Source organism: Rhinichthys klamathensis, unplaced genomic scaffold, assembly GCF_029890125.1.
Source record: "Rhinichthys klamathensis goyatoka isolate OS25496 unplaced genomic scaffold, OSU_Roscu_1.1 h1tg000003l_1, whole genome shotgun sequence".
NCBI lineage: Eukaryota > Metazoa > Chordata > Actinopteri > Cypriniformes > Leuciscidae > Rhinichthys > Rhinichthys klamathensis.
Window position 1 is genome coordinate 3,256,951 of NW_026606556.1, and position 14,901 is coordinate 3,271,851.

Genomic DNA, 14,901 nt, shown 5'->3' on the forward strand with positions numbered 1-14,901 from the left:
GCTCGCGCAGTTTGGATATTTATTTATTTATCGTGTTGGAGCCGATTGGATAGGAGAATGGCATCTGGGACTAGTGACTGTCTGGAAAAGAACATCCAGTATCGGGTGGATCATTTATTAACTGCAGTAGAAAATGAACTTCAAGCTGGCAGCGAGAAAGGAGATCCAACAGAAAGGGACCTTAAAGTCAGTTTGGATGAAAATGAACTTTGGCAGAAGTTCAAAGAACTGACGAATGAAATGATAGTGACCAAGAATGGCAGGTATTTTTTTTTTAGCCAGAAGAAACATTATTCACATTATCATAAGCAATAGAAATACACTCTAAAAAGTCAAAATGTGCAATTGTTATCTAAACCATTATTGAACTGTTGATTAGTTGATTGCCATATTAAATAATATTTATAAAAAATCCAGGTTTTGTCACGTCAAATTTTAGGTTTCTATTTTTTTGTCAACTTATTGCCATAGTAGGCTAGCCTAGCCTAGTCTATATATATAAAAAAATCCTCATTCTTCTTTAACTTCTCATTAAATTTATTAATTTTAGTGGAATTTAATTGTTTAATTTATTTGAAAGACAAATCAAATACGATGATGCCTCTAACTCTAAGTCGAAATGTCTCTGTTGTGATCAGGCGCATGTTCCCAGTGCTAAAGGTGAATGTGTCCGGTCTGGATCCAAACGCCATGTACTCCGTCTTACTGGATTTTGTGGCAGCAGACAATCACAGGTGGAAGTATGTGAACGGTGAATGGGTACCGGGTGGCAAACCCGAGCCACAAGCCCCGAGCTGCGTCTACATCCACCCAGACTCACCAAACTTCGGTGCGCACTGGATGAAAACCTCAGTCTCCTTCAGTAAAGTCAAACTCACCAACAAATTGAACGGAGGTGGCCAGGTTTGTGGACGTTGTCATGCGAAACCAGTTCATATTGTTATAAGCTTATTTAACATCGAACTACATACAATCGAATTACGTTTAAAGGTCCAGTAAATTGCTTGTACTATAGACAAATATAATAATAATAAGTGGAAAATATGTCCTAATTTTTTTTCCATAGATTATGCTGAACTCGCTACACAAATATGAGCCACGTATCCACATAGTGCGCGTTGGTGGTCCACAGAGAATGATCACCACTCATTCTTTCTCTGAGACACAATTCATAGCAGTTACTGCCTACCAGAATGAAGAGGTAACGCGTTTTATTTTTCTACAATATGATTTTATAAAGCATGTCAACAAATGAACAATTATATGGTGCATAATGACATTGGATAACATCTGCAATTTGCTCCTTAAGGTTACTGCTCTCAAAATTAAATACAATCCATTCGCCAAAGCTTTCCTGGATGCCAAGGAAAGGTATGGCTATTTATTAGATTATAAATATAAGGGGTTCACTTTATTTTGATGGTCCTTTTAACACATTTTGTTGTCTATATAAGTAACATTACACCTGTCTACTAACTGTCATTAGAATGTTAGTAGAATATTAGTAGACTGCCTTGTGTTAGAATAAGTTGACATGTAGTTGCAAAGATACTTATAGTCAGCAGAATGTTCAAAAGGTACCAGCAAAATTAATAAAGTGTTACCATAAAAAGTAATACATGTGTATTATAAATACATGAGTGGGGCTAGTTGTCACTTTTTACTCCAGTTGATATATTTTTTTATGTTTGAAAGTAATGTTTTGTGTAGACAGACACCTAGCTGTTGTCGTAAACTGTATACAGTGTATATGTATATATATATATATATATATATATATATATATATATATATATATATATATATGGCCTGAAAAAATTATAACAAATTATGGAAATGTATTGGAATTTCACTGTGGAGGATACATTTCCATTAAAAATGTTTTAAACCAATTTACAAATCCAACTATAAGAGAAAACAAGCATTTATATAATTGGTATTTTAACTCATAACTTTCACCATGGACAAATGTTCAATGTAACAATTATCCCCAATCCCCCTCTATGTGAATATTGTTGAGGACTTGAATTGTATGATATATAAAGGTATCTTCCTTTCCCCCCCAGAAGTGATCATAAGGACATAATAGAGGATATCAGTGAAAGTCAACACTCTGGCTATTCTCAATGTAAGAACAAAATTACATTTATAAATCATCTCAATAATCATAAATGTCATTCATTCGGATTGAAGCTATCTCACAATTCTTTATTAAATGTGGACTGATCCTGTCCAGTTTATGTTGTGCAGCAGTTTTAATAATTTCAGTTAAGTGCAAAACGAATTTCCCATTGACTTTTCCTGTTGGTCTAGTCAGTAGCTGGTTTCTGCCAGCCACAGGGTCTCTCTGTCCTTCTGCAAACCCTCACGCACAGTTTGGCAGCCCGCTGTCTCTATCCTCACCCCATGGCTGTGAACGTTACTCGACTCTGAGAAGTCACCGGTCTATGCCATATCCCAGCCCATATGCCCACCCGACTGCCTCTCCCAGTAAGTTCCTCCCTTCCATATTATCCAGCTTCTGCAAAACATACTTTCTGAAATAGACACCGTGCTAAATTGTGTCTCATATCTCATTCATGCTTCAGCATATTCAAATATGGTTGAATTGGATCATCAAAGGTCAGCAGCAAAGACATTGTTTCATAAAGTGAGAATAAATGCATAAAGTATATTTTTGTAGTTTAGCATGTAATTATTGTTTGCATAGTATTCTGAGTTTGCATTTCAATGCTTTTATTCACTACAATAACCATCATGTTCATACAACGCGCACAACGCCTCTGCACCTTACTCACAAATTTCTCTCAACATGGGGACAAGAGAGGTGTCAGTACAGTAAATACATGGGAAAACAAAGTAACTTGCATTACTTATTTGAAAAAGTTACTCAGATATTTTGTAAATGTAAAAGTATTGCATTACTTTACAGTTGCTTGAAAAAAAGTGACTTACGTGTAATGCGTTACCCCCAGCATTGAATACCGTATATACCCGAATATAAGACGACCCTAAATATAAGACTTATTTTTGGGGGAAAATAGATTTTTGTGGAAAAAATAGATCTCGAGCCGCGCAAGAAAAAGCGCCGTTCGCAAAGGATGCCAGAGCGGACGGAGAGAAGCGAGACCATTTTTCAGCCTATTTTTAAGGACAAAAACCTCGTCTTATATTCAGGTATATACGGAATACGACATTGCTATCTGTAATGATAGGAGTACCCAGATAAAATATTTAATCTTTTGGAATGGTTGGAAATTATGTGAATGTGTAAATAAAGCGAACCTACCATATTCCCAAAATGCATGTCAAACTCACTTGTTATATAGAGATGAAGTTTGTGAACTGAGGCGCTCTAAGATGCTGAAAACACTGTAAACATGGTAACACTCTTCACTCTGAAACAGGCAGCGCTACAGTCTATATATCGTACTTATTTAATTAAATCGCACACTTTAATTTGATAATTGAACTAAGCTATATTGCGATTTCACTTTTACACAATTTACAATTTTTAGACAATTTACACCTGTCCCTATTTACTTTACTGAATGGAAACAAGATGTTGGAAATGCTGCTGAAGGTTTGGCCTTTAAAGGGTTTGTTCACCCAAAAATGAAAATGATCCCATAATTTACTCACCCTCAAGCCATACTAGGTGTATATGACTTTCTTCTTTAAGCCAAACACAATCGGAGTTACATAAAAAAATATCCTGGCTCTATAGTAACTGAGATTTTGCAGCCCCAAAAAGCTCATCCATCCACCATAAGAGTGCTCCATACGGCTCCAGGGGGTTAATAAAGGCCTTCTGAAGCGACAAGATGCGTTTTTGTAAGAAAAATATCCATAATTATAATTTTATAATCTGTAATCACTAGCTTCCAGTAACGTCCGTTCGCGCGTTCACGAGAGAGTCGAGTGAGAGTAGACGCCGCTCGCGATTCAAACAAACAGGGCTGGGCAACAAACTCAAGCTCCCCCACATTTCTTTTTAAAAATTCTCATTTTAGACTTCTAATTCGTGACTGTTGTTTTGTTTTGCTCTATCCTCTGCGCTTCCGAGTTCGTCAATACGTCATGCGTCAGGTCAGAGGTCACTCTTCGGCTAGAACTTGACTCGGCCGTTACTAGAAGCCAGTGATTATAGCTGATAACGTTATAATTATGGATATTTTGCTTACAAAAAACGCATCATGTCGCTTCAGAAGGACCTTAACCCTCTGGAGCCGTATGGATTACTTTTATGGTGGATGGATGTGCTTTTTTTGGTTAAAATCTCAGTTACTATTCACTCCTATTATAAAGCTTGGAAGAGCCAGGATATTCTTTAATATAACTCCGATTGTGTTTGGCTGAAAGAAGAATGTCATATACACACCTAGGATGGCTTGAGGGTGAGTGAATTATGGGATAATTTTCATTTTTGGGGGAACTATCCCTTTAATCTTGTTTAATGAGGGTTATAATGAGAATTTCCTTCTTAGCCTGAACTGTTCCATTAATGAGCCACTCAAACAAGTTCTACTCACCGCAGAGTGTCTGACATTCCTGCAGCTTTTGTGTTTGAGTTCACGCTCATAAACAGGGGAACTTTGGTGGTGGAATGCTTGAACGCTCAGCCACATAACCTCCAGGTGTAGGAGAGAGATCTCTTTTGCAAGTTTGAAACTGATCATGTGACTAGATCCTCTGTGTTGTTCATATTGCAGCTGGTTACTCTGAAAGCTCAACCTGTCTCTCCATGTTGCCGTCTCATGATAACTGGTCCAGTCTGCAGATGTCCTCCCACTCCGGTGTGCTCCCAATGGGCCACGGCTCTCCCCCAAACTCAAACTCTAGGTGAGAATGAATCACACACTTTCACTACTACTTAATTGCAACCAAGTGGTTTTTATTTATGAAGTAATTAACGACACAATACATCATTTTCCTTGTTTCTTTCTTTAGCTCTTAAACATCCACATAGGAAAGTAAAATTACAAACACGATCTCTTTAAAGGGGTAGTTCACCCAAAAATTTAAATTAGCCCATGATTTACTCACCCTCAAGTCCTCATAGGTGTTATATGACATTCTTCTTTCAGACGAATACAATCGGAGTTATATTAAAAAATGTCCTGGCTCTTCCAAGCTTTATAATGGCAGTGAATGGCTGTTTCTGTTTTGAAGTCCATAAAAGTGCATCTATCCTTCATAAAAGCGCATCTATCCATCATAAAAGTGCATCAATCCATCATAAAAGTGCATCTATCCATCCTAAAAGCGCATCTATCCATCATAAAAGTGCATCTATCCATCCTAAAAGCGCATCTATCCATCATAAAAGTGCATCTATCCATTATAAAAGTGCTCCACACAGCTCTAGGGGATTAATAAAGGCCTTCTGAAGTGAAGCAATGCGTTTGTGTTAGAAAAATATAAATTTTTAACATGTTAAGTTAACATTTTTAACAAAGTAAAATTATAGCTTCCAGCCAAACGGCCATACAAAGTCTACTTGCTCCGCAACTTACGAAACTTGCGACGTCAGAAGTAGCGTAGTGCATCATGGTGTAGTGTAAATATCAGCAGTACGCCGCATTACTCGCGTAAGACTTAAAGGGTTAGTTCACCCCAAAATGAAAATCCTCTCAGTAATTACTCACCCTCATGTTGTTCCAACCCCGTAAGACTTTCGTTCATCTTCGGAATTAAGATATTTTTGATTAAATCTGAGAGCTGGATCACTCCTCCATTCTTAAGGGATCGAAACTTGCCGGCCCAGAAAAGTTACCTTTTCACATTTACACTTTTTAAAAGCCCTCCCTTGCAGACCTGTGTGTTTCCAGTTTGAAAACTGCTAATCTGACCAATAATGTTTTCCTCTTGGTTGTTTTGTATCCTGTTTGCAGTCAGTACACCAGCTTGTGGTCTGTAGGGAACTCAGCTTTGACCCCAGTGTCTCAGGCTGGAAGTATGGCCAGCAGTCTGGGCTCCCAGTTTCTCCGCGGCTCTGCCAGTCACTACAGCAGCCTGGCTCACCCAGTCACAGCGCCCTCTTCTGGCTCTCAGGTATACGACTCCACGGCTGTGACTGAAGTGCACGAGGCCTCACAATATGACAGTTCAGCCCATGTCCGCCTTCCTACAGCCTGGACCCAAGTAACACCATCCTCCTTATAGGAAGTTGACCCAATGGAGTAAATTAAAGCTGTGTACAGCTGAACTATCATTGCTTTTATGCAATAGCTTTTGATGCAGATATATTAGATCAACTGTTTTCTCTGTTTTTTGCAGTGGAATTGACTCAAGTTAGCGTTATTTGCATGCATTACATACAAAACTAATTTCGAGATTTGTATGCTTTACATTCAAAACTAAAGGCTTATTAAGACCTAACCGAAATCTATCTTTCTTTTTTCCAAACCCCTTATTGTAAACATGTTTACAGTCCTGCTAATTCATGTGGGGGTTTTAAATATGCAAGTCATTGTTTTAAAGCATATTGTACATAATGCTTATTTATTTTGTCTTCTTGTGAAGGATACTATATGTGCACAATTGTGAAAAAAAAAAACTTTTGTAAAAAGAATTAATGTTTATATTTTTGGATTTGAATTCAGCATTGATAAAAATGTTAATGCTCTTCAAATTGGTTTATTAAACACATTTCTGTCAATTTATTTAACAACTTGATTTTTTTTTCTTGCTGCGTGTGTAGTGAGTTAAAGACCTGGTTTCACAAACAGGGTTTAGATTAAGCCAGGATTAGGCCTTAGTTCAATTAGGATATTTAAGTAGCTTTTATAAACATGCCTTGGGGGAAAAAAACCCTGATTTTAAGAAATGCCACTGCAAGTTGCTTTCAGTTAAAACAATTTTAGTCTGGGACTATAGGCTTACTGTGAAACCGTGGGAATATGGTTTAAAGATAAACTTAGTTTGAAGAAAATTGAGATATGAACATTGCTATTTGAACCATATAGAGAGTTTTTACAAGTTACAATTGATGTAAATTGATCAAAGAAACATGAATTCCTTTTTTTCCACTGTACATATGGCATTATTGTATTTTTTATTATTTTTTATCTTTGTTACTGGAGCTATTTTATATCAAATATAGAACAAATAGAAAAAAAATGCATGTAACAATGCATCCCATAGATGGTTAAAGCTTTTTTAAATGTCCATTTTTTTAAATAACATCAATATAGTCAATTGTGTCAATTAAAAAAAATTAAATCTATCTTCATAAATAATATTATTTAAAACATTTTACAGACATTTTGTCCCTTTTATGGCTTACTTTCAGCATTAAACTAAGTGTTGAACTTTTAAATGGATCTAGATCCTTCTTCTGAGATCGCTTGCACCTCATGGATACTCAGACGTCATTGCACCTTTTTTCCAGGATTTTATATGCGATTCTGCACCCATGTAGGTCAAAGCTGTGTTGTCCTCTCTCATGTGAAAATTCCACTCACTTAGGTGAGGAATAGCATCTATCTTCAGACACTTCAGCAGTTTAACAGTGGGGCCAGAGGGACGCATGAGTGATTGCCAAAACTTTCCAGTGTCAACACAGGAAAAATACTGAGGTCTCTAAGAAATATTAGTCATTTTAATTCACACATCCATGAGAATGGAATAATTAAATACTGAAATGTTGTTCTCTCGCTGTCGTTTTATTTTTTATTCTCTTTAAAATGCATATCATTTCTCCATAACTGTCTATCTGACAAAACAAATTATAGAATAACCAGAATTGTATTAAGAAAAAAAGTAACCTCTTTAATGTAATATAATATAAATTACATTTATTTGTACAATTGTTGGCACATTTAAACCAACTACCATAAATGTGACAGACGCACTTGCATTAATAGTAATAATTACTAATGTGTTGTTCAGTTAAATATGATTGTAATGACTTCTAAATCAATGCGATATGAATAACACAATATAAGCTCTGTTACAGTTAATGATGAACTGGTGTGCTTGGAACCATTTGTTATTAATTATCCACATTGACCACAAGATGGCAGGAAAGCAAAAATATTTAAAAAGCACAAAGCTGGACTCAAATTTGCCAAAATGGTCTACAGAATAGAAAGATGTATAAAGAAATGTACAAACATTTCAAATAGTTATCATATTGCAAATAATAATAAATAAATAAAAACATCCTGCATTTTTAATAAAATGTTGTGTAAAAAAAAAAAAAAAAAAAGATTGCTGTTCACCAATGAATAGTGAAGCTTTCATGGTCAAGCTTTTTTGGTAAAGCTGCTCTAATGACGAATATAAGACCATCACATTGCAAACCCTCTCATATGGTTTTGCAAACTCCCCAAAAAGAGAGTTGACTTTTGTTAAACATGGATAAAACTGAGATCATTTTTATTGGAACTCCATCACTGGCTAGCAATATCCCTACTGATTTCGCCTTGCTGGTACTCACTTCAAACCCCCAAGTACCGTTAAAAATCTAGGTGTTATTTTCAAATCCTTTCTCTCCTTTCAAGCTCATATTAACTCTATCACCAAATCTGCATTCTTTCAACTATGTTGCATTGCCCAGCTCCGTCCCTTCATAACTGTCTGTCATCCATGCATTGTGAAACTGTCATCCATGCATTTGTCTCATCATGTCTTGATTACTGTAACTCCCTTTTCATTGGTTTACCTGCCAGCTGCATTTCCAGATAACAATATATTAAAAAAATTACTCAAAACTCACTTATTTTCTGAATGTAATCATTCTTAAGTTGTGTTCTGTATTTGTTTGTGCCTGATTCCATTCTGTTCTATGATGCCCTGTCTATATAATGCTCTTTTACTGCTATTGTCATCATTGTCTACCCTATTGGTGTTATCATTTCCTTGTTGCATGTACATTGTAATGCGTCCTTGAGCACTGGAAAGGCGCTATATAAATAAAAATAATTAATTAAATAAAACTTATTATTATTATTGTTCATGCCTGATAGTACAGGCTGGGTTTGTTGTGTTCAATAAAGTGAGAGTACACAATTATATCAGCGTTAACCGTTCATTCTCTGAATACAGCCAGGATAGAATGAGTACAGTCAGTATCCACCCTAAATTTTCTAGTCAAGTCAAGTAACCTTTATTTATATAACGCTTTATACAGATTGTTTCAAAGCAGCTTTACAGGGATAAACAGGAGAATAATGATTAAATGATGTAAACAAAGTTCAATTCTGCAGTAAAGCAGCTCTAAAAAGAAAATAGTGTCACTGTTTAGCTGAGGACAGTTCAGTGTTGAGTCAGTTCCATTCAATAACTGTTTAAACATCATCAAATACAATGAAATTATTTATTAGTTATTAGTTGTCAATTCAGCTATAAAGCAGCTCTGTAGAAAACAGTGATATCATTGTCCAGCTCAGTTCAGTTCTCATCAAATAGTGTTAGTACAGTCAAATCAAATAGTGTTAGTACAGTCAAACCAATAATATTGCTGAATATTATGTGTCCCAAACTAATCAAGTCAGAGACGGCAGTGGCAAGGGAGAAAAAACCTTGGGAGAACCAGGCTCAGATGGGGGGCCAGTTCTCCTCCAGCCAATGAACGAACATAGTGTGATTATGATTCCAGGCTTCATTATAATTCAGATTGTAGAATGGTATCATTCATAATTCGTCTATTGTGATCTCAAAATTCCGGCCAGTTGATACTAGAATATTAAAAATAACTGCTGGCGGTAAATCATTTTCCTATTTAGCACCAAAACTTTGGAACAGTCTTCCTAACATTGTCCGGGAAGCAGACACACTCTGTCAGTTCAAATCTAGACTAAAACACATCTCTTTGACCTAGCATAACACATTATAGTCTTATATAATTCAATGTTAGGCTGCAAAGATTAGGTCAGCCGGAACCGGGAACGCTTCCCATAAATCCTGATGTACTCGTTAAATCATAAGAAGAATGGCATCTACGCTAATATTAGTCTCTCTGTTTATCCCGAGGTTTACCGCAGTCCACCGGATCCAGGCCATATCCAGATCTGATGAAGGACATGCGCCTGGACACGACGACAATACAGTCCTGAAGTGTCAACTAGGCTCGTCCTGATTTTGCCAAGTGGGAGCTGTCCTGAGACCAATATCTTTATGATGACCCTGGGACAACAACTGCCTCAGCCAATCAACGTTTATGATGTCATCACCGTGTGCCCCCCATCGAGTCCGCCAAATTTAAAAAAAAAAAAAAAAAAAAAAAACACACCCCTGCCAACAAGTGCACAAGTTACAAGGTAAGACCAACGGCTTTTTACATTCTCCTATTAATTAACAGCAGTCTTTTACTATGACTAAACATATTTGTTTTTTGAATAACGTTAGCATTTTTCCACCATTGAAGTAATATAACGCTATAACGCATATGTTGACGTGCTTAACAGTAAAATTGCCAGGCAAAATTGATCAGCATCGCTGACGTTCTGGCTCAAAAAATAAAAACAATAGAAGATGAAAATACTGTTTAGATGTTTAACGTATAGTTTTTATAGTGTGCCTAGCTACAAAAAAAAAGACGACTCAGGGAGAAACGTTTGAATTAGCTTATTTCTGATGTTGTCCTCAGACCATCATATTAATATGTTAACCTCAAGTCATCACTGATTTATTCTGTTACATGATGTTGTCCTCAGACCATCATATTAATATGTTAACCTCAAGTCATCACTGATTTATTCTGTTACATGATGTTGTCCTCAGACCATCATATTAATATGTTAACCTCAAGTCATCACTGATTTATTCTGTTACATGATGTTGTCCTCAGACCATCATATTAATATGTTACCCTCAAGTCGTCTCTGATTTATTCTGTTACATGATGTTGTCCTCAGACCATCATATTAATATGTTAACCTCAAGTCATCACTGATTTATTCTGTTACATGATGTTGTCCTCAGACCATCATATTAATATGTTAACCTCAAGTCGTCTCTGATTTATTCTGTTACATGATGTTGTCCTCAGACCATCATATTAATATGTTAACCTCAAGTCATCACTGATTTATTCTGTTACATGATGTTGTCCTCAGACCATCATATTAATATGTTAACCTCAAGTCATCACTGATTTATTCTGTTACATGATGTTGTCCTCAGACCATCATATTAATATGTTAACCTCAAGTCATCACTGATTTATTCTGTTACATGATGTTGTCCTCAGACCATCATATTAATATGTTAACCTCAAGTCGTCTCTGATTTATTCTGTTACATGATGTTGTCCTCAGACCATCATATTAATATGTTAACCTCAAGTCATCACTGATTTATTCTGTTACATGATGTTGTCCTCAGACCATCATATTAATATGTTAACCTCAAGTCATCACTGATTTATTCTGTTACATGATGTTGTCCTCAGACCATCATATTAATATGTTAACCTCAAGTCATCACTGATTTATTCTGTTACATGATGTTGTCCTCAGACCATCATATTAATATGTTAACCTCAAGTCATCACTGATTTATTCTGTTACATGATGTTGTCCTCAGACCATCATATTAATATGTTAACCTCAAGTCGTCTCTGATTTATTCTGTTACATGATGTTGTCCTCAGACCATCATATTAATATGTTGACCTCAAGTCATCTCTGATTTATTCTGTTACATGATGTTGTCCTCAGACCATCATATTAATATGTTAACCTCAAGTCGTCTCTGATTTATTCTGTTACATGATGTTGTCCTCAGACCATCATATTAATATGTTAACCTCAAGTCATCACTGATTTATTCTGTTACATGATGTTGTCCTCAGACCATCATATTAATATGTTGACCTCAAGTCATCACTGATTTATTCTGTTACATGATGTTGTCCTCAGACCATCATATTAATATGTTGACCTCAAGTCATCACTGATTTATTGTTACATGATGTTGTCCTCAGACCATCATATTAATATGTTAACCTCAAGTTATCACTGATTTATTCTGTTACATGATGTTGTCCTCAGACCATCATATTAATATGTTGACCTCAAGTCATCACTGATTTATTCTGTTACATGATGTTGTCCTCAGACCATCATATTAATATGTTAACCTCAAGTCATCACTGATTTATTGTTACATGATGTTGTCCTCAGACCATCATATTAATATGTTAACCTCAAGTTATCACTGATTTATTGTTACATGATGTTGTCCTCAGACCATCATATTAATATGTTAACCTCAAGTTATCACTGATTTATTGTTACATGATGTTGTCCTCAGACCATCATATTAATATGTTAACCTCAAGTCATCACTGATTTATTCTGTTACATGATGTTGTCCTCAGACCATCATATGAATGTTAACTTGTACGTAACATCTTGGTTTTACTCCAATGTTTAAACAAATAGCTTACAGTACTTTCATGAGATTATCATGGATTTTTAGGTCTTTACATTATTTATGTTTTTAGCCTAATTTTTTGTGTCTTTTCTTTTTAGGTTGAACATCAAATATGGAGGAATTTATAAAGACATCTGTATACAAAGAGGAGAGATTTAAAGGAAACAAAAAAGAGACCAATATAACAGTCCATGTTTTAGAAAAGGATTTGGATGCTTTTGAATTTATTCAAGAAAGGCTCTCTACCATAAATGCGTCCAAAGATGCCAACTTCAGGAGTGTGAATTCTGCAAGTCTGCAAAATCAGAAAAATGGATATTTCTTGTTTACATGTAAACGCTCTGGAACATGCACACCCCGAAGTCGAAGGGCCAAAGGATGTAATGATACTGACTCTCTAGAGGTGGAAGTTTGGAGTACTTTTAATAACTAGGCGTTCCAGGGACATGAAAAAAAAAGACTCATGTGAGATGCAGCTCATCACGGTGTCAATCTTTTTTATTCATAATTTGAGCATGTAATAAAAATAGTTTTTTGTATTTTGCCTTAAAGTTGTAATATGTTAATCTTAACATACTTATGATGCTAGCATAACATTTTAATCAGATTTGTTAACTTTCATGGGTTTTGTGGTGTTTAAGACACATTGTTACATAAAATAGAAACATTTGGAAGTGGTGATTGGCAGATAAGTAAGATTTTTGTATAAAGACAGAAATAAATTGGAATCCACATGTGAAAATGATTTATCCTTTAAAAAGGTTTGACTCACAAAAAAGCTCCAGTGATTGCCACCCTCGAGATAAGCGCCAAACATCTCTGTTGTCCCTTTAAAAATGTTATTCTGTAATTCAGAGAAATCAATATAATCAAAGGAACCTAGTGCATATGACAATCATCTAGAATCTGATTGCTGTTTAATTAAGCTTACTGAAACCTAGTAGCAGCTATTCATTAACATAATACCTAACAAAAAAATGCAGATCAGTGACAAATCATTTAATCTTCCTTACCTTGAGAAAATAATGGCTCTTTGCCCTTTTTGATCCGTCCAGAATTTTTGTGAGTGCCTGAGAATTTACATGCACAACCCCTGGGTGATCCTGATTTAAGGTAGAGGAATAAAATATTTTCCTTTTTAACAGAGTTGAAAAAATAAATATGTTTCAAATCAATTATATACTGTACAATATGATTCAAATTATTGCTGCTAAAATTACACTTACCTTGCTAAGGACATTACATATGGAATCCATGACCTGAAAGTTTAAAGGAAAAATGTGAGGTAAAATATTTCAACTGCTCTATGTTTTGAGTCAAATAGAAATGTTGTAAGTCATTTATCATCAGTTCCTGTTCTAGACTGGACTTTTAAGGTACAAAATGCCCAGATGTCAGAGGCATGTTTTGGTGCTAGACAAGAGCTAATACACAAAGCATGCTATTTATTTCTATGCATTCCCAGTTTGTTTATATGTATTTCAGTGTTTTTCAGCATCTGACTAGAAAAAAAAAAAAAGTCTTTGTGAAACCCATGCAGAACTTCAAAACAAATTTGAAGGCTAAATGCTAGTCAGAGGCCATGGTTGTTTGTTTTAAAGTGTAAGAATTTACATAGCTTACTATAAGGATATTAAGTTACCTCGTCAGAAACCTCGTTGTCCTCCATTAAAGTTTTAAAACTTTCCACTTGTAGATTGTATGGCCCCACACTTCCTATGGTGAACTTTGGCCTTTTATTTTGGAGACACCTTAATGCTTTATCATCTACAAAGATGAAAAATAATGAATAGATGCCACATTTTGCAAAGCACATTGGGCTTTCATTAACAATAAAATTGTATATAAATCAAATAAATCAATAAAAATTCAATGTTTTATTGTCAAATCAATAAAATTTAAAATGCCCATCTGATAACATTGCAAATGTATGTTTATAACAACATGCTGTGAGAAGTTGCTTCTCTTGTAGCTTCCAAAGAAGCAGCCTCTCCCCCAACCGCCAGCAAGGTATACATTGTGTTAGATTTGAAAACGTTAAAAATTAAACATGGTTTAATTACATCAAATAAGGTAAAAAAATAAAAATAAAAAAAACATACCTTCCATTGTGTGCTGTTATTGCCACTTGGTGTCCTTTAGTCTAAATACAGAAGCAATGATAAAGACTTATTATAAATATGATTATTTTACAGATAGGTCTACTGTGAGGTTATATCATCAGGGAAGCAATAGATGGAGCACATTTTATTATATTTTATTGATCTGGAGCGTTAACTTGAGGGTAACATATTAATATGATGGTCTGAGGACAACATCATGTAACAGAATAAATCAGAGACGACTTGAGGTCAACATATTAATATGATGGTCTGAGGACAACATCATGTAACAGAATAAATCAGTGATGACTTGAGGTTAACATATTAATATGATGGTCTAAGGACAACATCATGTAACAGAATAAATCAGTGATGACTTGAGGTTAACATATTAATATGATGGTCTGAGGACAAC

General features: G+C 35.3%; 1 protein-coding gene across 1 annotated transcript; it reads left to right on the forward strand.

The window, feature by feature from the left end:
* The first annotated feature begins 16 nt into the window (after positions 1–16).
* tbxtb (T-box transcription factor Tb) lies at positions 17–6,190 on the forward strand. Its single transcript, XM_056250470.1, has 8 exons — positions 17–263; positions 639–903; positions 1,067–1,201; positions 1,310–1,371; positions 2,067–2,128; positions 2,314–2,490; positions 4,713–4,842; positions 5,895–6,190. The coding sequence occupies exons 1-8, from the start codon at positions 58–60 to the stop codon at positions 6,163–6,165; spliced, it is 1,308 nt and encodes a 435-aa protein (XP_056106445.1). The 5' UTR covers positions 17–57; the 3' UTR covers positions 6,166–6,190.
* The last annotated feature ends 8,711 nt before the right edge of the window (positions 6,191–14,901 follow it).